This window comes from Pangasianodon hypophthalmus, chromosome 15 (assembly GCF_027358585.1).
Source record: "Pangasianodon hypophthalmus isolate fPanHyp1 chromosome 15, fPanHyp1.pri, whole genome shotgun sequence".
Classification (NCBI taxonomy): Eukaryota; Metazoa; Chordata; class Actinopteri; order Siluriformes; family Pangasiidae; genus Pangasianodon; species Pangasianodon hypophthalmus.
Window position 1 is genome coordinate 2,420,998 of NC_069724.1, and position 26,875 is coordinate 2,447,872.

Below are 26,875 nucleotides of genomic sequence, written 5' to 3' on the forward strand. Positions count from 1 at the left end.
CACCCAGGCGCAGTTTATCTTAACCTGTTCACCTACTGGCAGGTTTTTGGGAGGTGGGAGGAAACCCGGAGAATCCAGAGGAAAACCCACATGGACACGAGGAGAACACGGGAAACTTCACGCATACACACATACACACACACACACACACATATCCGAGCTCAAGTTCGAACCGGGGACCCTGGAGCTGTGCCGACGTGCCACCCTACCTTTACTTCACTGTAGTCTATACGGACTAAATACTTTAATAGCACTTTTAGTGTCTATATTTTACATAGAGGGAGCTACAAAAAATTAAATGAATAAATAAATAAATAAATAAAATAAAATACTCGATCAGCTGTCAATTAATGAAAAAGGTTTTTATTATTATTATTATTATTATTATTATTATTATTACATTATACAACACTTTTAACTGGAGAGCTTTTAATGTCATGTGTCAGTTTTTGCATGAACCTTTAATAGACCAAACTTACATAAAATTATTTGTGTAATCTTTTTTTAACAAGACTTGATAAAAAAAAGTGATAATAATAATAATAATAATAATAATAATAATAATAATAATAATAATAATAATAATAATATTTAATTACAGCTACCACTGTGGAATTGTTGTCCAAGGTTATTGATTTAATTCTGTGCGTCTCTCAGTATATATACAGCACTGTGCAAAAGTCTTAGGCACCCTATTTTTCTTTAGTACAAAATTTGTTATAGATTTTTATTTTATGACTTCTACATTATTGATTCAGTACAAAAACATAGTTTATAGTTTTCCAGCACAAAATGAAATGTTACAGAAAAATGTTTGTATGTCAGTAAAGAAAGCAGCAGATTCCATAAGAGACACTTTTCAGATAAAAACATAATGAAGGCTGCTGGGTTTCGCTGCAGAAATAAGAAGCGAGTCGACAGTCAAAGTCTCCAGAAGAACTGTGGCTGCTTCTGCAAGATGCTCAGTAACACTTCCAGCTCATTTCCTTATAAAACTGCACACACTGCACCTCAGATACTGTTTTATATACATATATAAAACATTTAATATAACATTATATAGTGTTTGTTGTTATATATTTTATTTTTATAAAAATAATTTTAATATAAAATTAATTATACAATTATAATTAAATTATTTTTTAATATTTAATATAAAATTATGTAAAAAAAATTAAATATTTAAAAAATTACAAAAAAAAAGAGGTTTAGGGCGTCAGGGTGACTTTGGCGTTGCGTCACTCAGAAGAGTGGGCTGGACTTCCGGTAAGCGACACTTCCGGTTCTTTCCCGATTCGTGGGAAAATGAAAAGTAAGTGTTGAGCTCTGGAAGTTTTTGAGTGTGAAGTGAAGCATTCTTACTTTTCTTTTCTTTTCTTTTTTTTTTGCAAGGTCAATGGAGTCCAGTATAAAATAGCGGAGAGCGCTTTATAACTTCATATCAGGTACGTGTTAAATATTACAGGTTTAAAAAAAGGGAGAGTTTTCTACTTTAATGGTGTGACCCGGGTTAGCTTAGCAGGCTAGCGGTCAGCTAATTGCACTAGTTGAATGTTGTAACATTGCTAGCGTGCTAGATGAAACCAGCTCACGAGTGGAACGACTTTAAAAGTGCAGTAAGTTTAAAAGTAATCCAGTTATGACTGGTTAGTTTTGTACTTCACCGTGATGAGGTTTAAGAGAGAAATTAACGGACCGCTGTCAATCAAAACAAGCTATTAAGCGGAAGTGGCTCCAACACGAGATCATTCGGACCAATCACATTTGCGCGTTAGGTGATGGACAGCGTGATCAGCCAATCACGGTGCAGCAGATTTGCCATGGCGCTGTCATGAATGTGTAATGCGGTCTTTTTTTTTTCCGGTGCACATTTTTTTTTGGCTCTGCAGCCCTCTGCACTGGACGGATTCATACCCGGCGCTAGGATGTTTCACGATGTGCGGTTGAAGCAGCTTGTTTTGAACTGTTTTGGCTTCTTGTTGTTTTTAGTGGGCCTCCACCAGGCTGAAGGGACCTCCACGGAAATGGCCAGCCTGAACTGGAAGCCGTTTGTGTATGGAGGAATGGCATCCATCGTCGCAGAATTTGGTGAGCTCGTGCATCTGCTTCTTCCTTCTTCCATGATGATGATGATGATGCCATGAGAAATGTCACCATGTCCACCTCATTCATTCAGGATTAAAGTCTCTCATGATGTCTGGTGTGAAAAAGGCATCCTGTGGGTGTCTGATGTGTGCAAATGTGATGCAAAAAGTGATGCAAATTTCAGTCCTGCTTATATCACTGCACATTTTAACAGATCTCCTTATATCCCTAATGTCCTACGCAATATTCTGTCCTTTTAAGTGCACATGCGTCATCTTATTGACATAAAATCTTTAACGAATAAATATGTATATATTATATATGATTAGACTAAATCCCAGGTCCAGGTCCAAGGCCAGTCTCGATGCATGGAGGATATGATATGTGACTAAAACTCTGTTCACATCTGTTAACATCTGTCTCGACCGATCCGTTCACGAGTGCACAGTCCAGACGCCTGGTCGTCCACACGTGGTGTTACGAATGCGTCTCGTGTGACCGTTTGCATTTGAATTTCATGCACGTCAACATTCTTGTTCTTCCTGTTTTATGTACGTGAACGCTTCGCTCTCATGGCCTGCTAAAAAAACATATAGATGAATGGCAGATAAGAAGCTGTGATAAAAATCAGCTGCTTTTGTTCCTGCTGTTTGAGCCACGAGATCCCGCAGAGTTCTGTTATGGATGACACGAGAAGTACAGCGGAGAGTTATTTATTAGTGCGATTTCCACGCATTGATTATGTATTTTCGATTACGAGGTCCTTCATTGCTGTCGGGACGCATCGAGACGCTTTTGCGTTCACACTACGAATGTGATGTGGTCATACGTGTCCCAGACCACCTCTGAATGTGATCCGAGTGATCGTATTACAGCGTGTCTTTAAGACGTTCACACGCGATGCTCAGAACAGCTACCGCTCTTTAATACTGACACACAAATACAGAGTTGAGTCTCGAGTCCCAGCTAGTCCAGACTTTGATCCAGTTACAGCTCCTAACACACATGAACCAGGTTATCACTTTCACAGTAAATCTGTAGTAAATGAATAAAAGTTTCACTAATATTTAAGACCTTAAGTATTATATTTTCTTAAATCCAAAAGCCGTCGTGGTAGATTTTCGAACTGTTGCTCATACTGCATCACAGGCAGCGTAATACACACAGAGGAAAGTGCTATCTACCCTCTTCCACATACATCAGCTCACGGGCGCCCACGATTGGCTAGTGTCACTGTGATTGACAGGGGAGAAAGAATATGCCCCTCCCACTCTAAGTGCCCATGCATCCCATAATTACAGAAAATCTTTGACAAATATGTATTCCAGGTACCTTCCCTATTGATTTGACCAAAACCCGGCTCCAGGTCCAAGGCCAGTCTCAGTGCATGGAGGTCCGCTACAGAGGCATGTTCCACGCTTTGCTCAGGATCGGACGAGAAGAAGGCATCCGAGCCTTGTATTCTGGGTAAGAACACGTGATCTGATCGAATAAAATGTTCAGCAGAGAGTCAGTGTTGTTTCCAGACGCTCTCACTTGGTGTCTAAAATCTAAAATGAACATGTGAGCTTCACTGGCGTCCAAGATTTATTTTGCACTGCAATTCTGGTTTATATTCACCTTTCACTGGGGTGACCGATTTCCTACGTTACCCATAATGCACTTCATCTACCTGCTCAAACAGATAAGCTTTCAAAAACTTCAGTTTCTTTCCAATACCGCCATCATCACCGTCGCGTCATCGTCTAGTAGATCGCTGACTAGCCGAGTCGAATCTCTGACGTAAGTCGCTGCAGTCGCGTCGTATAGCTGCTTTGCATTCTGGGATTTTGAGTCTGACATCTTTGCTCTGATGTCTCTAGTACTTCTGCGTGGATTTTTCATTACTATGGCATTCAGTGTTGCTGCAAAATGCTGAGAAATGTATCTTTTGTACCTGAAGTTGGAGATTTTTTAATTTTTTTTCTGTAGTGTGTTTAAAGCGCCAACAGAGCAGCACACAACCGCTAACTTCACATGGAAATAACATGGAAAATACAGCACCAACCAACTAACCAACCAACCAACCAGCAAATTAACACCAGAATCACTACACACATGAGCAGTAATTCAGTATAAATATATTTAATGTATTCCTGGTTCCTCTGCCAACCGTTCTCGAGCTTCACTGCTATTTTGTGAGCCGTATATCATATCGGTCACCCTATCTGCAGTAATTTAAAAATAGATGATGTCGAAACCACATGTGGTATACGGATAGGTTCCTGGCAAGAACAGTGCAGTTCCAGTACTGGAACATGGCGGCCATTTTGTCAGGCGATATTAGAAGTTAGACTTGGATAGACCAGTGTGTGCGAGTGTCTGGATACTTCTGAATCTATTTGCTGATGTTCTGATCATTTCAAAGCGTGACGTTTTATTAAACCTGTTCAGAACAACGAGCTCAGAGTTGCCACCAGCCCCGGCTCGTCCAGAGTCCTATTCGGTTACAGCTCACTAAGACACATGAACCAGGATATCACTTTCACAGTAAATCCATCATAAATAAAGTGCCAAGTTTAGTCCAGCATGCCTGGAATTATCTTTAGATCTTAAGGATTAACTTGTCTTAAATCCGAATGCCATGGCGATACACAGTCGGAGGAAAGTGCCTCCCTGTCCGCCCTCTTCCGCATACACGAGCTCACAGACGCTCATGATTGGCTAGTGTCACTGTGATTGACAAGGGAGAGAAAGTATGCCCCTCCTCCCCAGAGAGCACCACCAGTTTTGCTCTCTTGACTCCCAGCCACCGATTTTATAGAAGACAGTTTTAAAGGGAACGGAATGTAAAATTGCTTGTTTATTTGATAAATTATTTGGTGTAATAACTAGTTTAGATGATAATCTGTCTTGTTATAGGAAATATATCCACCCAGTGGTCAGAAATAGTGTAGAAAGACACCTGAGATTCAGCCCCAGAACATGCACTATTGCTTGATTGTCGCCTGGTGAGGTTTGCATTCAAACTCCTCCCTAAAGATGAAAGAAGCTGTTTTGGAAAGTGATAGTGAAAGTTTGGTCCTCTTTATTCTCTCGAACTCAAAGAGAGAAAAAACAGACTCGCTGCGTCTCTTGCTTCCTTTCGCTCTGTGACAGAGAAACACGGCAGCGCCTCTCGCGGTTTAACATCAAGTGAGATATGTGGTTTCATTAAAAAAAAAAAAAAGTAGTATTTTTACTTCTTGTTCCTCTCAAGTCCCTGTCTGATAATGTCCAGAGAAACCTATCTCCACTTTTACGGCTGGAGTTATGCAGTGGAGGGGTGAGTTCTGGATATGAATAGATCGGGGTGGGTGGTATGAAGATCTTAGATCGTGAATGGTTAAAATGTGTTTGCGTTATCTGTTTTTACAGAGAGAGAGCATTTTGTTAGTCGCGCCGAAAACGCTCAACATGGCATCCTAAGTTGTTTTATAAACAATACATTCATTCTATTCGCTAGTCCAGCTCACGGTGTTCATGACAGACGCACGAACAAACCAGTAACCAGTGAAGAGTCGCCAGTTGCTTAGCTTTCGTTTCGTCCTCGGTTTGTTTGGCAACAAACAGCGACATTGCTGATGACTATTACTTTGAACGTAACGGACACAGCATAAACAATGGTTGTTTGCAAAATATGCAAAGGCGAGATTGGCATGTCGAGGAAACTTGACGAATTTGTTCAACCACCAAGAAAGCACCCCAAAGAGTGTGACAAAATCCAGACAACACGTAGAGCGCACCTGAGTGTAACAGCATCGCAGCCAGAAACAGTGCAATAAACAATCGTAAAACACGCTTATTGAAAAAGTGCTACTTGTGAGAAAATAAGTAAGCGCTGGAAAGATCACTGATGCTGTGATGTTTTATCTGGCCGAGGATACGATACGCTTAAAAACAGTCAAAAACGAGGGTTTTAAGTGACTTCTAATAATAGACGAACCCCTTTTACGTCTTACGATGTCGTGATTTTGGACACGGGCTATACGTTACTATTATACGGTTATTAACATTCGAGCTTTAGCTTAGTTTAGTTTATGTTCCTGCCTCTGCATGAGCTACATCAGTGGAATCATGCAGGCCTCATGTATCAAGCTGGATATGAACAGATGTATCGTAAATCCCTCATTTGTGTGTTTAGACAAGAAATTTGGTATTCATGAAAATCTTGTAAATTTGGAAAAACGTTCGTATCCTACTCACACTCCCGAGAATAAGAAGACTAAATAATATAAACCTCGAATTGGCACGGGTTGCTGCACTTCTATAAACGTTATGAATCAGGTTTTTCCAAGTGAAACGTGCGCAGCGATATTAAACACACTGACGAGCTCTGTTTCTCTTTAAAACTTTCCGTCATCGTCGTGATTGTTGTCATGAGCTGCGTCTCAAACTCTGACCTTACACTCAAAAGTATTTAATAAACTAGATAATCCAGAAGACTGTTACGCAAAGCAGTGCTTTCTGTAGGTCTAAAGGAGATACGAGAGGTTTTAAAAATTAAAACACTAACCGTAAAAGGAAAATTGCTTAGTCTTAGTACTCAGTAATGGTCTAGAATCGTACAGAAGTATGCGATTTGAGACACAGTGTCAGTTTGTTTAGTGGAGGCGGGATGGAAAGGGGCATTTTGTGTAATTTTTATTGCTGAGTTAGGTTAGTGCAGCGTGTCAGGATTAGTGAAAAAGGCTAAAATAACACGCACACTATTAATTTAAACGTGGCTTGTCTGAATGTGACTCCTCGTAACATTTCAGATATTAGCACACGAAACCCGTCTTCGATATATCTAATATGAATTTGTAGAATTAATTAATTAATAATTTGGGAAGCCCTGTCTTTAAGCCAGACGTGCTAATGGTGATGATTTTCTGTGTTGAAGGATTTCGCCGGCGCTCTTAAGGCAAGCCTCTTACGGGACGATTAAGATCGGGACGTACAACACGCTGAAGAAATTATTTGTGAGCCGTCCTGAAGGTGAGTACGGAAATTTCGCTTGCTAATGTAAAATGACATCATTAGCACATTTTATCAGTAGCTAAATTGATAAGCTTGAGTTTATTGCTCTATTTTGCCACCTAGTGGTAGAACAGAGCACTTTTTTTTTTTTTTAATTACAGTCTACAGGATGATTTTTAAGAGTGTTTTTGTTGAATAATTTGCAAATTATTTAATAAATAAGTTGCACGAAAATAAAACAAGATCCACAAATAAAAACAAAGAGAAAATAAAACAAGGTGCGTAAATAAAATTGGTAATAAGTAAAAAAATTTTTTTTTTTTCCTCCTGAATTCTGAAATTTCTGAAACATTTCTCATATCCACTCGTGTGGTTCAGTCCAGGAATTTACATATTTTTTCCCAGCAGGTCTGCTCTAACCAATCAGAATCCTCCACGCATTTGTGCTCGAGCTTCGTTAGGTGATAGAAAGTTTCCTTTTCTTTTCATTGGGTTTTATTTTGAAGTCCATCCCCGGCTCTTGTTGATCAGTTGAGCATATATCTGCCGTGATTGGTTGAAGTGACTTCGACGTTAGGGAAAAGTCGTCTCGCTTAGAGATGGCGCAGATCCGATATCAGCGACATCAGGAAAAAAAAAAACATATCGGATATCGGGTCCTGTAACAAACGGCAAAGCCTGGGATTGGACTTTGGAAAAAGAGAGAGATTTTTGAAACAGGAAATGTTTACATATAAAGAGACTTGACTGTTTTTTTTTTTTTTTTTTTTTAGGATAGATTTTATTTTATTTCATTTCTACTTTGTACTTTATTATATTTATTCCATTTACAACGTGAGTGATTTTTGTGTGGAAAGCGTTTGTAAAGTGCTTCAGTTAAAAAAAAACACTCTAAAGCTTAGTAGTTTTTAAAGAAAACGATATCGTTGGGTTTCGGTGTCAGAAAAGGAAGAAGTGGTTGGTATTGTGTGGTATCTCTAGCCTAGCCTCTTTTCTGAATTACAAAAATACTTTACTTGCATCTTGTTTGATTTATCTTCAGAGCTCCCTTTATATTTGGGAATCAATTCCTGTTTACGGATCTCGGTTTAGTCTATTTTTGTGGAACTCGTGTTATTTATTTGCAAATTATGCAACAAAATACACTCAAAGATTTTAATTTAGATTTGAAATTTATTTTATAGGCTGGATTAGAACATTTATCGGGTCGTATGAGTGACACTCCTGGTATATTCCACGCTTTCTAATGCATTTACTTTTTTTTTCCCCTCTAAAATGTTTAAGGCTTTAATCCTTATACAAGTGTAAGAGTTGATGGGTGTTACTTATCTATCACGTGTTCATTTAAAATGGACCTCGAGCTACGAGCTTCAGCGCCGTTTTCTCTGAATAAAACGCTTCCCTTCAGCTTTGTGAAACGCTGTATGTTAGAAACGAGCTTGTGTCCGGCTGTAGCTGTGTGTTTGGTGGATGCAGATCTGATGGAGGAACATTCGATTCGCTGAGGTTCAAGCTAAACCTGAACGTTATGCGCGATTAGTCATTTCCTAAAGATCATCCTAAAACCTCGCTTCATGTTAGACTTTCAAGCACAATTCGAACCTTCTGAATACCACGAATAGAATATTTCTTATTCAAAACCAAAAGAAAAAAAAAAATTCACACATCACAGGATGTTAACGTCACAACGAAAAACAAACATGCTTGACGTTAAGATCGTGTTATCGCATGAGAGTTACAGCGTTCTCTCATCTACAGGATGTTGAGCCATATCCTGTTTATTCAGCTTGATTAATATTTAACATTTAGAATGGAAGTGGCCATGATACGACTCGACTCGACTGTAAAGGGCTGGACGAGATGATCTTATAGCCGCATTGTGATGAATTATGTCACAATACGCTTTTCTGATGTATCGTGATATCTTTTTAACACATTAATTTTTTTTAACAATTCCAAGTTGAGTGGAAGAAGTTAAAATTTTGTACTGTTTAAATTTTGTGCTTTGTAAAAAAAAAAAAAATCTAATAAATATATATAAAATGTTAAATTTTAAAGATTTTTCCTTTTTTTCCCTCCTTTTCAGTGTTAAATATTTTAAAAAATTATATTTTTAAATAATAATAAAAAATATTTTAGACATCCATACATTATAGAGGATTATCAGATATTTATTTTATTATTTATTTATTTATTTACATTTTTTTTTAATGTACCACTACTCCTGACAGCAAAACTGTACGTCATGATGCATATCGCGTATCGTAGAAATGTCTCTGAGAATCGCGATATGATATTTTTGTCATATCCCCCACCCCCTAATCAACACATTTCACACACCATGATCATCTGGGAAGATAATTATTTGAGACTATATTAACTATTAAAAATATTAATAGTTTATTGTGATCTTCTTAAACATCAAACTGTAGGATAAAAAAAATCAGAAATGTTCAGTCTGTCTGCAGCAGCTTAATATTATCACCTAATTTAATATTCCATTGTGTTCAAATACAAAGTTTTTTTTATGTAGATTAATTAAATGTTTAGTTCTACTCCATGCCTTTTCAGCTGAATGAAAAACTCCAATCATAACACTTTCTCTTCATCACCATCACATCCTCGCTGTTCGAGTCTCATATCGTGACTCGCGGGGTTTTAAAGCAGCGTGCGTCCACCGTCACTAATGCGCCGTACAAACACAGCTTCCGAGAGCATCCGTCGCCTGTTTATTTGCCGCCGGGCGCCAGCACTTTTCACCCCCGTTTCTGCTCCGATTAGCAAACATCATCAGCTTTAGGGCTGGACGATGTGACCAAAATATCATACCACAATTCTTAATACACGATACGTGTCACGATATATAGATTTGTTTACAAACTGACACCAATATAATAGTTAAATAACCAACTTGGTTTAATGTCTACAGAAATAAATGTAGTTTTAATTAAAAATATCAGACAAAATCATTTACACATAAAAATGAATATTTGACAGTGAAAAGGTAATATACGAAGCCCCCTGAAGGGACTTTTGCAATAAAAGATAAAATAATATAAAAAAAAAAGATAAAATAATAAAACATTCATATTAAAAATATAATTTTCCACTTTCACAAGATTTAAATTTTTTTTTTTTTAAATAAAAGTAAAGGACATGATGTAATGTTTTTAGTTAATTATTTCGATCCATCTTTATTTATTCTTTTATTTACTTCATTTCTTCTTCTTTCTGGTTTCGTTTATCTGCCAGTGTCTTGAATTGTGCTGTAAAGTTAAGATTCATTCTTGTTCTTTAGTCCTAGAACATAATTAATACTTACTTATGACTTTTGACTAGATGAATACATTTCTTTGACCCAAGGCCCCCACTCTTTTTTATTTTAAATGAAAAGTGTTTTTTTTTTTTTTTTTTTAAAAAACAAAACAATTAAATAAATATGAGCTGAAGTTTAATAGCTGCATGTGTTGCCTGTATGTCTTGTGCAGTCAGCTCTAGAATTATTGGCACCCTTGGTAAAGATTCTCAAGGGTTCGCAAAGGTTCTCAAGAATGGCTTTGTGGTTAATTTGGAGAGAAATCTAACCTTTAATTGAATTCAGTTTAAGTTAAATTTCATCATTATAGGCACCCCCAGAACGAAAAAGCATGTTCCTGTTTGTTTTTTACTTTTGTAAAGTTCACCTGAGTGTTCGGGAACTCTTAACGGGTCATCCGTGACATCCTGTTTCACCAGGGTATAAATATATATTGGAGGATTATTGATATTGCCTGATACTTAGTATCGGGCTAAAATATAATATAAATCAATATATAATATTGATTTATATTATATTTTATATCTATAATATAAATCAGGCTAAAATACCAATAGATTTTAAGTAAATATCTGGTTGCAGGAAGTTACAGCTGGTCATAGTTGGATTTTCCAGCAGGACAATGATCTGATAATTTAAAAAACATTCAGCAGCCACAGGTCGAAGCTTTTGACACGGCCGTCCCAGTCCCCTGACGTAAACCTCATTGTGTGTGCCGAAGAGGAGAGTCCACACGAGATTCTTTAAGGAGCTGGAGATTCCTTGCTCTGTATTCTAAAGTCTCATTAATCATTAGATGTGTGGACTTAAGTGCAAAATGAGCTTGCACAAAGTGCAGGGGTGCCAATAATTATGACATGTGGTTTTATTTTAAAAATTATAACGCCACTAGGGATCAGCTAAGCTAACACATTTTTTTCCTGCCCCATAACCTTCATGTACATAATCTTTACAGCGGGTGCCAATAATTCTGGAGCGGACCGTGCTCGTTCTGTCAGTTATCGGGATGAAGCAGTTTGTACGGTTTCTTTTTCTTTTGTTTGCGTCTCTCCACGAATCTGAAGCGTTTGCTGTGTTTGCCGCTTGCAGATGAGACGATGGTCATCAACGTGTTCTGCGGCGTCGTCTCGGGAGTGTTGTCCTCTTCTTTAGCGAACCCTACAGACGTGCTGAAGGTAAGACGTGACGTTAAATCTGCAGATTGAACCAAAAACACAAGAAAGAAAAAAAAAAGAGCTCTTTGAGAAAAGAAGAGCGCTGCTGAGAGCTTGATTCTGATTGGTCAGATTGTGTTGAATTGATTTCCTCTTAAATTTATTCCGGCTGCAAGGTTTGTATTAATGTATTAAAGGTGCAGTAGTTGCTTTTTTAAATTTATTACTTGGACAACTATGGAAGAGATGTAGAATATGATTTAAAAAAAAAAAAACAAAACAATGGATTAAGTCGTGGCTTTAGCAAAATTGTATTAATTCACTGAGAAAACCCGGTTGGATGACTCGGAATGCTTGCTTGTGTTTGGATGCGCCTCATGTCAGTCATTTTATAGACGCTCTACAGGCCACCATTGATCCTGGGGGCGGAGCTTTGCGAGCTTTATAGGTGAGAATCATTCAAACGTCGAACCCACCTAACTGTCAGAGAACTAATCTTGGGGGGGAAAATACTACTCTTACCTCACACACCTTTAATCCGCTCTTTATAATACGGTATTGTTTCTATAGTAACAACTTACACGGGGACTTGTACGGCGGACGCGCCACAAAAATGGATCAGTCGTCGATATGTGAGGAGAAAGTGTTTATCTAGCGTTTTTGGAAGGAGTCTCCAGTGTCAGAGAGACGTGAAACGATTGACGCTGATCGCTTCCACTTAGCGTGATGTGTATCAAGTCAGACGTTTTAAACGTCGGTTGGAAATCGTGGTCTGAAGCTTTTAGATCGACAAAAATAAATAGTGTTTAATGTCGTTATGTTTTATATACTATATGAACCTTAACGGCCGATTATCTGACCTCGAAGCAGAGCAACAAAACATCTTTCTCTGATGCGTCTTAGCTTCCTTTGTCCGAGCTGCTGAGCAAATAATGCCGTGAATGTCTTCGCTTACAAAACTTAGGTTTAAATTACGTCAAGTAAAACCCAGGGCAACTTCGCTACACAAGTTGCGTATCTCCGCTGCTGTGATTTCAAATTTATAATGAGTTTCGTTACAGCTAGTGACTCGTTAGGTTTATTTACAGTCCTGACTTCAGTTCTGCAGCATTTCTGACCTAGTTGGCAGATAATTAATCAAAACAAAAACTGACTAAATGTTAACGTTAGCTACTTGCAGCTACAGCCGACTCGGAACCAGCTTCCGGTATTTATTTTGCGTTGCAATGATGTAACGATGCATATGTCTAGTATCGGCGCTTTGTAACAGTCAGGGTTAAAGCTGTAACGGTAATTTTTCCTCCACATGTTTGTAGTTTCTAGGTAACATGACAAGATGCCTTTTTTTTGTCATCTTATTGACTTCAAGAGAGAAAAATAGCAGCCGCTGCTTCTTTAAAGAAAGTGAAAACAGTAACTAACTTGTTTCACAGATTTTCTACAACATTAAACTTAACTCTAAACAAATTAAAAAGTATGACATGCTGTTCTTTAATTAATAAACGTGATAATTATTGATAATCGTTGATTATTTTCCTATAACAGCACACACTGATGTGTGTTAATTTTTCACTTGGAAATGTGGCTTCATTGTGATTCATCAGCAGATTATTCAGTTTGGAGGCCCAGAATGTGAGAATATTTTTCTACATGTTTTTTTCAGTCATGTAGAGAGATATTTTCAGAATATTGAATATTTTCAGATTTTCAGAATATTGAATCTGGTCAGAATCTGTATTTACTCCTAATTAATTGGAATATTGTTGCTCTCATGAGTTTTTCTTCCTCTTCCTCTCCCCTGTCCTAGTGTTTAAGAGGAATTGCGCTATAACATTAGTGCGTATGGAGGAGTTGAAGAGGTGAATATTGTGTTATTTTATTTTGTTTCTCTCTGCGCCGTGTGCAGATTCGCATGCAGGCTCAGGGCAGTCTGCTCCAAGGCAGCATGATGGCCAACTTCATCAACATCTACCAGACAGAGGGCACGCGAGGACTCTGGAGGGTGAGGAAGTGAAAAAAAGAACTGGCGAATATGTAGTTAAACCACATGCCGAGTTCAGTACAGAGACGCTGACCATAAACATGATCCTAATGACCTAAACATAGTGCGTACGGTAGAATAAAAAATCTTTATTTATATCATACAGGAAACGGCGGCGTCAGCATTTCTTTTTTTTTTATTCAGTTCAATTCAAACACAAAAATCCCTTACATTACAAATATAAATACATGTAATAAAGTATAAAATATACATTTGATGTAATCAGACCTACCTAAAAATATCTTAATGTTATTATTGGTTACAGGATCAAATCTATCTATCTGTTTATTTGTTTATTTGTTTATCTGATAGTTTTGCTTGTGCTGGTCATGGACTAGCTTCGTTAACAGACTTAGCTGCTGACTTGTGTGTTTTTCAGGGCGTCATACCAACAGCACAGAGAGCCGCCATTGTGGTCGGCGTCGAGCTTCCGGTGTACGACATCACCAAGAAACACTTGATTGGTTCTGGCCTGATGGGAGACACGGTTTTGACACATTTCATGTGAGTAGCGCTTCACCAGGGTAGTGTTTTTAAATTGCACATAAATTCACACTGAATCTTCAGGGCTTGAGTAGGAAGTCTGTATTAGCGTGTCGTTCCGCTTAGCGCTGGGCGATATGATGCTAACGATATCACGATAAAGTGCATCACAGTGCGTTTTCTGAGATATCATGATATATTATTATAATTTTTTTAAACGAATTTAATTACAAACTGAGAGGAAACTGCTGATTTGATGTTTAAATTTTATATTTAAATTTTAAAGGTTTAAAATGTTTTAATTAAATTATTTAATTTTTTTATTTTTTTTTAAATGATAAAATGATTATTCAGGATTAAATATCTTTTTCCTTTGTATAAATAAAATATTTTTTTAATATAAAAATATTTACAATATATTAACCATTGACCAGTTTTTTATGACAGTTATGAACAGATTTATACTGTATATTGTTGTACATAACCGTGATATGATATTTTTGGCATATCTCCCACCCCAGTGGCGTTCAGTTGCTGAAGTCAGAAGGATCAGTGGTTTACGTGTTTTTCTGATTTGCTCATGATTACGTCCTGGTTTTATCTCTGCAGTTCCAGTTTTGCTTGTGGTCTGGCAGGAGCGCTCGCCTCCAACCCCGTAGACGTGGTGAGGACGCGGATGATGAACCAGCGCGTGCTGTCCGGGAACTTTCTCTACAAAGGCACGCTGGACGGACTCATGCAGACGTGGAGGAATGAAGGTTTCTTCGCTCTGTACAAGGGCTTCTGGCCCAACTGGCTGCGTCTCGGACCCTGGAACATCATCGTATCCTTTAAAGCTGGTTTATACTTGAAGCACGACAGCGGCAATGTGAGTGTTCACACACTCGCCTGCATATCTTTTATACGTCTGGAAGATTATAAGCGACATCCAGTAGATGGCACATCAGAGCCAAAACGTCTCTGTTCATCAGGTTTCCATGTTTAGCGATTTCATGCACACCGATGAGCTCTGTTTCTCTTTAAAACTGTCAGCTGTCGTCGTGATTGTTGTCATGATCTGCGGCTCACATCAAGACCTCTGCCCTTACATCCAAAGTATTTACTGATCTAGAAAATCCAGAAGACTGGTACACAAAACAGACCTTTTTGGTAGGTTTGAAGGTGACATGAGAGGTTTTTAAAATGCAAAAACTAACTGCAATAGGAAACCTGGTTATTATTAGCACTCAGTAACGGTCTAGAATAGAGCACAGCGCTAGTTTTATTAGTCAGTTGCAGACACTGTCACATGGTGCCGTACTGACCGTATGTACGTTGGGATTACTATGTAAATGATTAATTTCTGAGGACGTGCACAAGCGAAGCTCCAGATGACCGCAGGATATGAACAGCAGCTATCTTACATACGCATTTGTGTAGTTAAAAGCAGGTATAACTGAACCTTTAAGCAAGAATTTTTCTAATTTACATTTGTTTGGAACCGATTTCAGTTTTCTGTTTTGGTTTTTACATCGACTGTCCACTAGAGGTCAGAATATAGTCAAATATATGTTCAGTCAAGTACACAAGGACTTTGACTCTTGCTGTTTGTGCTTACTGACCTCAGAAGCAGCGTTTGCATCGAATGCATTAACATCTGACTCAGTTTTATTTTTTCAAACCAGCAACAATCACGAGTGAAGCTGTTTATAAACAGAAACAATATGTAAAAAAATTTGCTTACTTAGTTGCCAGCTGAAAAACCTCTTTCATGTGTGCCAGACAGCTATAAATAAATATAAATATAATATCAAAATACAAAAAAAAAATCAAATACTTAATTACATTTTGTACACTGGAATTGAGTTTAATGTAGTCAGTTTCTTCGTCTGTTGTTGGTCAGCTTTGTCGTCTGTTCTTCGTCTATCTATCTATCTATTAGCATTCAGTAATGCGTCCATAGCATCTATATCACGTGTAAGACAAACGTACATTTTTCTTTCTACCCCAAATGCCTGCTATGAACTGAATAGAACTCACAATTAACTTCAGTTGTAAATTATTATTATTGTTATTATTATTACCTATTACCTATAAAGCCACACCTTGGTTCACTGGAGGTTAATGTCAGAACAGCATCCAGGAATTTAGGTGTTTTTTAATCTAATATGTCACTAGATCTGCATGTTAAAAAAAAAAAAATACTCCAAACCTGTTTTTATCAGTTAAGAAATATTTGAAAAGTTAGATCAGTTGTGAACACTCGGGATCTGGAAAGGATTATACATGTTTTTATTTCATCACGACTTGATTACTGTAACGCGCCGTTCACCTTTTTCAGTCAAGCTACAGTTTCTCGACTTGAAGACTTTTAACCTGAACTTCTCGTAGTGCCTGTATTACTCCCGTCTTGGCCGCACTTCACTGGCCACCAATCAAATATAGAATAGATTTTAAAATCCTAATTATTATCTATGAAGCATTGCATGGGCGAGCATCTTCTTATACTTATACTTTCATCCTCGTATTACTGAATTATTGATTCCATACAGACCAACAAGGACTCTACGATCATCGAATCGAAACTAATTGATCACAGCAAGGTCTAAATTAAACACTAAGGGAGAGAGAGAGCGCTTGCTGTTTTAGCACCTAGACTTTGAAATCATCTTCCTTTGAGCATGAGATCGGCACAATCCGAGTCAGATTTCAAGAAACTTTTAAAAACTGATTTTTACGAGCTGGCTTTCACCTAGCTTATATCGGGTTATGTGCTTTTATTTATGTCATGTTATGTAGTAATGTTGTAATGTGCTGTTAATCCTGTTTATGTTCATACCGCTGTATGTATATATATACTGTGAAGCATTGTGTGACTATTTTCTAGAATAGTAGTATATAAATAAATTTTTCTTACTTACTTATTTTGCTAGAGATTTTAGATATTGTTTTTAAATATATTGCTGATATAAGAGCTCTGATTTTTTTTTTTTCTGACGTCCATCTACCAAGCTTCTGTCTGCAAATTATGCAAAACATCAGAAGCATGAGGGCTGTGTGTTTATCTCTCATGCCATGCTTTTTTTCCTGCATGAAATGCGTCAGTGGATCTGATTGGAAAACAATCTGCTCTGGCACAGATCCATGCATGGGATCATATCAGTACGTCAGAACACCGTAAAAAAAATGTACCGTATCGATGCGTAAATATAAATATAAATAAAGTCAAATAATTAAAAAACATTTTACAAAAAATAGAGATAAATGGTTTGATAGCCTAAAAGAAGAAAGGAAAACGAGCATTTCCACCCTTTCAGGTTTAAGGAGAGTACAGAGGGGTGCAGTATTACCAGCTGTGTAGTCGGGAACTGCTTACTGGCAGTGGCAACTGTGAAAACTCAATTGTGAAAGCTTTATTAGATGTATTATCGTTTGGGAACGTTTTGGATATATTATCCTTTTACATATCCGTCATGTAATGTCCGTTTACCTACGTTTTCACAGTTGATCAGAGTTTTTGACTGTGTCTGAGCACTGACTGGCGCAGGAGACACTTCGTCGTAAGAATATTTAATCTTTTTAGATCGAAATTTTCAGCTGGCTTCCCTGATAAATATAATTAACTGATGTTAGCTCTAAGTTTAATGGTTAGCCAAGTTGAACATACATTGATTTTATTACATTTTAATGAACTCAGAACATTCTTCGTTTACCAGGACAGAAAGCGAGAGTGCCCCAGTTGAGATGATGTGAGATGGAGGTGAAGGGCCGGAGTATTTGGAGTGATAACTCATGTTAGCGTAGAGATGATTAAAGTGTTATATTGCACAATCCTACATGACAGCATATATAAAGATTAATTACTTAAAATCTACTTAGCTAGATACGTAGAAAGTTAGCAAATTACTACAGCAGCTAGCGTGTGCTAGTAGTTAGCACACTAGCTAGGTAGCGAGGTATTTAACAAGCTGATATGACTGTACATAGACTGTACAGTATTCAAGAAAATGTCTTGAAAATTCCAACTGAAATTTTGCTCCTTGTTACACATTGTGCTGCAAGTGGCCATTTGAGTGAGTTACTTGCTAAGCGTGTGTGTGTGTGTGTGTGTGTGGAGAAAGGAAGTAAACGAGGGAGTGTAAATGGTATTGGAAAGCAGGATTAAAGTTTGAAGTGTTAATTTTTTTTATTGAATCCTTGACTGAGACTCCAGTTCTTCATCACCTATGAGCAGCTGAAGAAGCTTCCATTATAGCTGAACCACAGACGATGCAACACTCCGCTGGCTGAAAGTGTGTATGTGTGTGTGTGTGAGAGTGAGAGAGAGAGTGAGAGAGAGTGAGAGAGAGTGAGAGAGAGTGAGAGAGAGAGAGTGAGAGAGAGTGAGAGAGAGGGAAGGAAGGGCAGGGAGCAAGTGAGCATCTCTTCCTGCCTTTACCCTTTCATTCACAATCCCTCCATGTAATGTGTACTCTGATTTAAATGTTCTAGTTTGGGTTGTGTGTCTGTGTGTGTTTGTGTGTTTCCTTCTTTTTTTTTTTTTTTTTTTTTTTTTTCCTTTTTTTTTTTTTTTTGTTTTTTTTTTTTACATTTTTTCTTTTTTTCATTTTATTATTATTATTTTGCATTAAAACCTTTTAATGAGTTTGCACCATGATTTTGCACCTAAAGCCTTGCTTTATCGATCCTGGCAGCTAAATTTGAGGTCAGCACAAAGATGGGAACGTTACATCAGCTAGTCACTTCGTTTAAACGACAGAACGTGCAAGAGGTCACACTGGAAATCGCTTCGCTTCGGAGCAGCCTTGCGCTAGTATTTAACACGATGGACTGTTTTTATCGCGTCTCCTCGGTTCGGTGGTGGGGGGTTTGATGCTTTAGTAGCATTGTTAGTGATATTATAGATTCCGGATGTGTGAGAAATGAAAATGAAGCAAATGCACTCTGGATTGTGTTCGATTAAAAGTGTCCTGCCTGGATTAGCTTTACTGGAGCACCTTTATGTGGCGTGTAGATTGTATGTACGTGGCCAGTGTATGACCCTGCTCTGAACATTTCTGACAACAAGTCTAGTCTAATTCAACATCATTTTGTTTGAGGGGGAAAAAAAAGCAGATTCCTCACTCCTTTTTTGTTCTCTGAGTCTTTTATTGCCAAATATTGCTCAGCCCAAATTGCAGTTTTGTGTAATAACCTCGCTAAAAGGAACGAACACACACAGAACCGAAAACACTTCTGTCCTGCAGGGTCCTGGCAGTCTTTTATGCTGCGTGCGTGTGTGCGCGCGTGTGTGTGTGTGTGCGCGCGCGTGTGTGTGTGTGTGGGGGGGGCTGTTTGTATACAAGCATGTGTGGAAATGTATAATATTTTGCGTAGGTGTGATGAACTGTACATTAATGCTGCTGTACAAAGTATTAGCTCAGCTTCTTTTTTTTTTTTTTTTTTTTTTTTCTTTTTTCTTTCATTTTTTCCCTCCTCACAAATCCTGGCCTGTCAAAGTGTACTGTAAAAAAAAGAAAAGAAAAGAAAAAAAAAAACCTTTCAAAATGTGACACATTGGTACTGTTACATCATCTACATCTACTTTTTGGTTCTGTTGATTTTGTTTCCAAGCATTTTATCTGAAACGTGTTTTAAATATTACATTACACTGTACTGGAAACAGAGCGACAGTCAGAGTGCAAAGCTCCACGAGAATTAAATTTTTTCTATGGATTCGCTTTCATAGTCTGTCATCATTAAGATTATAAGCTAGTTTGCGTTTTTGTGCCTGCACAGTCATCCTCGGTGTTGGTCTGCCTGCTTGTTGTAGAGTTTCTAAGAAACACGCACACATTTGTCACAAAGAATTTGCATGAGAGCTTTTAATACTAATTTTTCACGCCTGTTTGCAACCTCACCATACAGACCCTACACAAACGTCTTTTAATCACCATTAAATTGTGAGTTAGACACAAGTGTCTTACATGTAAGTTCTTTTACAGCAATAACCGGCTACTTAAACACCTCATTCATGCACCTCATTCGTATATCATCGGCCAATCACGTGAGAGCAGCGCAGTGCATAGAGTAATGCAGATACAGGTCAAGAGATTCAGTTAATGTTACCAAAAAAAACTGATCTTGGTGACTGTGGTGTTGTTGTTGGTGCCAGTTTGAGTATTTCAGAAAGTGCTGATGATCTGGGATTTTCACGCACGACGCTCGACACAGAATGGTGCGAAATCCAAAACAATAACAAAACACCTTGTTGATGAGAGAGGTCAGAGAAGATTGACCAGACTGGTTCAAACTGACAGGAAGGCTACAGTAACTCAAATCACCACTCTTTACAACCGTGGAGAGCAGAAAAGCATCTCAACAGGCTGAAACCTTGAGGAAGGTGGGCTACAGTGCACACAAACTGGATAGTTGAGTTTTTTTTTTAAACTTGAGATGCTTTTCTGCTCACCACGGTTGTAAAGAGTGGTTATTTGAGTTACTGCAGTCTTCCTGTCAGCTCGAAGCAGTCTGACTGTTCTCCTCTGACCTCTCTCTTCTGCCCAAAGAACCACTGTTCACTGGATGTTTAGTTTTTTTGCACCATTCTGTGTAAACTCTAGAGACTGTTTCATGCATTGCGCTGCTGTCACATGATTGGCTGATGGGATGATTTCATGAATGAGCAGGTTTAATGGTGGTCCACGTGAAGTGGCCGGTGAGCGTATATGATGGGAGACAGAAATGCTAATCTTTCAAACTTTTTTCAGATGATAAGTCTGTCCTTGAAAAGTCACCTGATGTAATGCCTGGATTACATCATGACTTTTTTTCCCCCTCAGTCTTGCCTCAAGAGTTTGAGTGAAAGACGCATGCTGTTTTCTCAGACATGGCTTAACAGTTACGTAATGCCTGTTTCCAGGTTCAGACAAGACCAAGACTCATGTGCCAGTTCACACTTTTAATCTTTTCACTAGATTTACTAGCAGGTTATTTTATTTTTGTGTTTTCTTTTAGACTCTAAAATGTTTTTTTTTCTTTTTAATGTGCACTATTGTCTTTAAATTTGGAATCATCTTGTTTGAAAAATGTTCAAAACCAATTTTTTTTCTTTTTAAAAAAATATTCCAGATTGTGTTTATTCATACGTGAAACAAAATCATTTTTGGTGTGTTGCCATGTATTCACATCTGCTAAGATACAGTCTATGATAGATTAATAATTTATTGGTGTGTGTTGTCTTCAAGCATCTCAAAGGAAAAACCATCATTTCAAACCCTGCATGGAGAATGTGGCTTTAAAACAACATATCTCACACGGATCATCTGACGATCTGAGCCTACACGTCTTTGCTTTCTGCCTTGTCACGTGCATTTTCAAAAAAATCAGTCACGTGTCCTGGCAAGGTCTTTGTCAACTTTGATCATTTTTGGTTCTAATGGTGAACATGTCATTACTTAACCTTATTTGTTGCAATGGTATGAAAATTTGGCTATAGGCCTATTATGTGGCTGGTTTTGCTTTGTATGATATAAATGTGCACCTGACAATAAAACAACATCCTGATGATTAATCTGCCTTATTTTTTTTATTATTCTTGTTTTGTTTTATTTTGAAAAACCACTCAAGCAATATAACTGCAGAATCTTTGGTTTAGAGATGTAAATCTAGCTTTTAATAGGCTACAGTGGTATTAAAATTCAATAAATAATACCTGACCGTTCCTGTTTGCGGTGTTCGGTGATTCACACCTGAATCGTTCTGTTTTGAACGACTCTTTTAAAGTGAGTCGGGTGAATCACTTTGCATGTCCGAATGAATTGAATCGACTCTTTCGTGTCAATTATGTTTTCTTCGCAGTCTGCTGATACTGCATATGGTGTAGAGCCTATTATTAGCGATTAAATTCAAGCCTAAATGTAGTGGTTTTAGCTGGTCTAGACTACTATTATTACATTTTGAGTTTTTTTTTTTCCAAAGAAAGTACCTGAATATTGTATGACTTGACTTCATGACACTGTGACCTGGGGTTTTATTGTTATTAGGATATTATTTTAAAATAATGCAATTACAGTGTAGATCAGTATCAACTACTGTTATAGTTATCATTTTTATGAAGATGATGTACAGGGTGTCTGAAATATCAGGAACCAATGAGTACCAAGACACGCTCTCTATAACCCTTTTATACAAAGGCCATTGTAATGCCATGTTTCACCTGCAAGGAAAAAATAAATAAAAAAGTGGAAGTAAATAAATAATAAATACAGAATCACATGTAGTTTAATTCCCATTGGTTCCTGACCTGAAATTTTAATTTTAAATTATATAACAGATGTCAGTCACTTGAGAAAAGTATAAATATCAACTTGACTGCATCTAACTGCATTAAAAAAAGGTTCTGTTAATAGGATTGATAGCCTAAATGTTTTACACCTGTAACATGGTAGAACTAGTTTGGCTGAAAGTTTATTCATGAATAAATAATTATGATGGTATTCTTTAAACAGCTGTAAATAGATTTGACTCAAACGAATCTGTGATGTGATCAGAAAGATGTTGTTTTTATTTTTTTTTTAATAATAATACCCACTCTTTACAACCGTGCTGAGCAGAAAAGCAGCAAAAGCCCAGGCGCTGTTTCTCCGCATTGCTTTGCTGCCACGTGATTGGCTGTTTGCATGAACGCGCAGCAGGTGTGCAGGTGTTTCCTATTAAAGTGAGCGTGTTTCTGAACAGATCAGGAAATGACTCGACGTGAAGTCGCGTGAGCACCTGTTAGCCCCTCCTCCTCTCAGGTATCAAACATGTGAGCAGTGATGGGCGGAGAAAAGCGCCCTGCCCATGTCCGTGCCCACGCTCAGACTCCGCCCACAGACAACTACGTCGCTCCTGAGGGGAACTTCCGAGTTTGTTTGGACTTGGGAACAGAAGTCGTCGCCGCTGTCTGCTTCACTGCGCTGAGCAAGAACCAGTCGTGACGTTTAACCGAGCCCGAAAATGACGCTCCCGTCAGAGCACAGCACCACCACCACACTCCGGACCGTCAGCGTCGCTTCGGAACCGGGCGCCGCGACGCTGTTCTCCCCGGGCCAGCTGGGCATCGGCGGCGGCGCGACTCTGCGCACGGTCGGCGTCGCGCCGGCGCAGTTCTCCTCCGTGCAGTACGTCAACGGCGCCGTGGACGGAACCGCGCTCCAGGGGAACGTGCGCTACCTCGTGCAGGTGCCCGTGCAGCGCGCCTCCGACTCCTACGTCGTGGTCAATCAGGCGCCGCAGATGTTAACGCCGGTTTACCTGCAGAACCTCCAGAGCGTGCAGCGGGTCAGCCTCAGCAGCCTGGACGAAACCGACAGCATCCAGCAAACCGTGCGTTTTTATCTGTGTTTTCTTATTGAGACACTAAATAGCTTTGTAATGGCAGCTTTGATCTCCCAGCTGGTTTAAACTGGTTAGATTAACCTTTAACCCTGCCAGAGAGAGAGATGTTACTGATGACCACTTTCTCACTGCCAGCTTCAGATGTTCGCCCTGATGGTCCCTTTCTGAAGTGCTGTGTCAGGTCAGGGGTGGGTTAGTAGCCTGACCATCCTCTCATAGGCACACCCTGGGAAATAACAGCTTCAGGTGTTCGGTCAGTCCCTGAAGTGCTCTTCTACATCAGCGCCGTCAGGTCAAGGGTAGATTAGTAGCTTTACTATCTTAATTATTTCCCCTGGGTGGGTGTGGCTACAAGGGTGACTTCCTTCAAGACTGGCACCTGTCTGCAGCCACCCTGTGCCACCCTGTGCCACCCTGCAGGAGTTCACCCAGATGGTCGGTTTCTTCTGTGGTCTTCTAAAACAAAACTAGATATTAGATTTTTTAGTAGGCTTTTATAGCTTATTTATGTCCCACAGTGATGGTTTATTTCGACAGTGGCAGCCGCCACCCTGTGCCACCCTTGTAGGCACGATCAGGGAAAAAAAAATATATTAGAAGATATTAAGCCTAATAGATATGTAGGTGTTGCTAATTGCTCACTAAAAGACTGTCAGGTCAGAAATATATTAGTAGACTTAATTATTCTTAATTAATCTTATTTATTTCTCTGGGTGTGAATACAGGGGTGGCGCAGGGTGGCGCAGGGTGGCAGGTTCCCCCCAACTCTAAACCTTAAATCAGTTTTTGATGTAAATTTGCAGTGGTGTAAGTAATTAATGTGAAGCCGATGCAGTAACGTCATTATTTCTCCACAAATAATAGAAATCAGCTTTGCTGTATATCTAATCAGCTTGTGCAGCATGTTCGTGTGCTCCTGCACCCTTTGGCTACTAAAAACCTGGACATGACACTGTTCCACTGTTTAATCCACGAACAATAGTGTTTGTGCTGTTTAGCTCCATTAAACACACGAGGAATTTTTCCATGACATGAACAGATGCAATGTAGAGTCAGGTTTCGTTTTGTTTTTTTAAGCTTCCAGTTAGCTATTAAACTTCTTTTCCCTTTACTATTTAGTGTTCTCATGTGTGTGGTATTGACGGGAGAATGTTTTTCATTTGAAATCATTAATCATTAATCTCATTAGGCTTGTATGAGAGCACGGTTTGGTGTTCTCGCTTGTCTAACACACCTAATCACTCTGGAAATGGCATGAGCTGAGTCTGACGTGTTGTGCTGCCTTTAGATATTCTCAGAAATCTTGTAAATATGGGTTCTTCACCCAAAAGTTGGACTTCAAATCGTGAGTACAAGCAGAAGCGTCGGAAAAAATTGCCTGTTGTTGTTACCTCCAAGGAATGGGCGATACTCGACAACATGTATACGCTACATGATATCATGGATCGTGATATAGCGAACAAACTGCATATGTAGAAAAGGATATCGTGAAAAAATTAATCATGATCTTGATATTATATTGTCATGTTTCTCAGCTGCTTACCATTTCATTATGATGGAGGAAAGGACAGTTAGCTTCAGCAGCTTTATACTTTATTTATGAGAAATATAGAAGTATGAAAAACGAAATACAAGAAATATATACGTGGAAATAAAAAGTGTGGTCATTCGTTCATTACTTATTCTCAGTCAGCTGCGACGTTCATCGTACATCAGAGATACAGCCTTGCCAACGTAAGGACAGTACTGGTATAAGATTGTACGTCTTTCTTTTGCAGGCATAAATAAATTCCTTTTATTCTACTATTGAACCTAAATATCCGTTCTGATCCTTATTCCATGTTACATACATCAGCTACAGTTTCAAACCACTGGGATTTATTTTTGTAAATAAAAATTATTTGGTTATGTATCTAAATGTTTTTCTGATATTCTGCTCAGATATTGGTATAGATTTAGATTTATTGGTACAGACAAGGCCGGCTGGTTTGCGGGTTTGTGAGGCCTTAGGCGAGATCATGATCCAACATGCAAACATACATTAAATACAGCACTTACAACAGGACTGAATTTTTCCTTTTATCAGAGTAGGCATTTCACAGAAAAGACACTTTACTGGTTTGATCTGAAAAGCTTATCTACTGTAAGGGATACAGTGGAAGCAAACGAGGCGGGGCAGAAGTTTGTACAGAAGTGCATAGGGGAGTTACTGCAAATATGAAGAATGTGTGAGTTCAAGAGTAAAAAAGATTTAGTAAAAACAGCAACATATAAAAACGTTAGTTACATCGTAAAAGGTACAACAGTGTGTATTCTGATAACATCAAAGCTGAAATATTGCATTCATTAAAAAAAGTAAATAATACATTAAGATGACGTAAGTGTTACCATGATTTTTACAATTATTTCTTTTATAATCATTAGAATATGTGAGGATTAAAATACAATATGTTTAATATGTAACATAACACACTGAGGGAGAAAAAGGCGCCACATGGTCACGGTCCTACGCGGTAGCCTACGAGGCCGCGATCTCGTCTGCAGATCGCGAGTTTGAGTCCTGACGATGCCGCAGCCATCTGCAGCCGGGACTCCAAAAGAGAGCAAAATACTCTCAGTCACAGCAGCACTAGCTAATCGTGAGATGATGTATGCAGAAGAGGGCGGACAGCGCTTTCCTCTGATCGTGTTACGCAACACTGCATGAGCAGCACTTCGGAAAAATGAGGCTTTGGAGGAAGCATGTGTTAGCCTTCAACCTCAGCAAGACCAAATTAGGGAGAAAATGGGTGGGGAAAAGTTAGATAGTGGTGCACTTGAAAGGAACTTTTTAAAATATAAAATTGAATCTATAACCGAAGCATGTCACGAGCAAGTGAACGCACCATTAGACCAGAGAAATCATTAAAACTGTGCTGGATTCAGGACTGAAGTTCAGCACTTCTGGTTTAGATCAATGTGTGTTTGATCTGTGTGTCAAACGGTATCGTGTGCCACATTACAAGCTGTTAATACACCTGTGTGTTCTTCTTATGTTTAGAGCATCAATGGCCAAGCTTCATCGGTGTTCAGTCATCCACCGAGCCCCATCAAGAGCCCTGAGCCTCCCGAGGTAAGCACCTCTACCCTGAAACTTTTGAACCTGGTGGCTGGAGGTGACGTGGTTTAGATTTCATTTCCTTGTTCAGCTGGGTTTTATATTGCGCTTCACTCCCAGTCTAGCTGTGTGTGTGCGTGTGTGTACAGTGTGCGTGCGTGTGTAACAGTGTGTGCTTGCAGGGTTTATGGGTTTGTGTAGCAGCGCTGTCGCTGGAGGCTGTGTGGAGGGTGTGTCAGATGAAGGCATGGACTTGTTCGTTCCCACATGAGCTGGTGTGAGAACACCTTCCTTCGACCTGCGCTAGTAATAAAACTTCAGTATCAGTAAAACTAATGCCATACCTGACAGAAAATTCTGTATGTGTAAGCTATGGAAGG

General features: G+C 38.7%; 2 protein-coding genes across 3 annotated transcripts in view; both read left to right on the forward strand.

Annotated features, from left to right (window-relative positions):
* The first annotated feature begins 1,244 nt into the window (after nt 1–1,244).
* On the forward strand, nt 1,245–21,590 carry slc25a14 (solute carrier family 25 member 14). 2 transcript variants are annotated; one of them, XM_034311524.2, is made up of 10 exons: nt 1,245–1,312; nt 1,393–1,445; nt 1,990–2,088; nt 3,414–3,552; nt 6,989–7,083; nt 11,471–11,556; nt 13,442–13,537; nt 13,956–14,080; nt 14,669–14,882; nt 18,252–21,590. In XM_034311524.2, the coding sequence occupies exons 3-10, from the start codon at nt 2,025–2,027 to the stop codon at nt 18,291–18,293; spliced, it is 861 nt and encodes a 286-aa protein (XP_034167415.1). In that variant the 5' UTR covers nt 1,245–1,312; nt 1,393–1,445; nt 1,990–2,024; the 3' UTR covers nt 18,294–21,590. The 2 variants fall into 2 exon arrangements, with proteins under 2 accessions (XP_034167415.1, XP_053096081.1); XM_053240106.1 differs by lacking the exons at nt 1,245–1,312; nt 1,393–1,445 and having other exon boundaries at nt 1,490–2,088.
* A 1,262-nt stretch (nt 21,591–22,852) lies between these two features.
* Nucleotides 22,853–26,875, forward strand: part of pof1b (POF1B actin binding protein) — a 30,420-nt gene continuing 26,397 nt past the window's right edge. Inside the window, exons 1-2 of the mRNA XM_026938690.3 lie at nt 22,853–23,386; nt 26,439–26,510. Coding sequence (XP_026794491.3) covers nt 23,018–23,386; nt 26,439–26,510 — 441 coding nt within the window. The 5' untranslated portion in view covers nt 22,853–23,017. The remainder of the gene's footprint in view (nt 23,387–26,438; nt 26,511–26,875) is intronic.

Excerpts from the sequence above, each read along its gene's own strand:
- slc25a14 (XM_053240106.1), top strand. The coding sequence starts at position 1,836 with ATGTGTAATGCGGTCTTTTTTTTTTCCGGTGCACATTTTTTTTTGGCT. Across the intron at positions 14,081-14,668 it reads ACGGTTTTGACACATTTCAT|TTCCAGTTTTGCTTGTGGTC; the intron begins GTGAGTAGCGCT and ends TTATCTCTGCAG. Across the intron at positions 14,883-18,251 it reads TCGGACCCTGGAACATCATC|TTCTTCATCACCTATGAGCA; the intron begins GTATCCTTTAAA and ends CTGAGACTCCAG.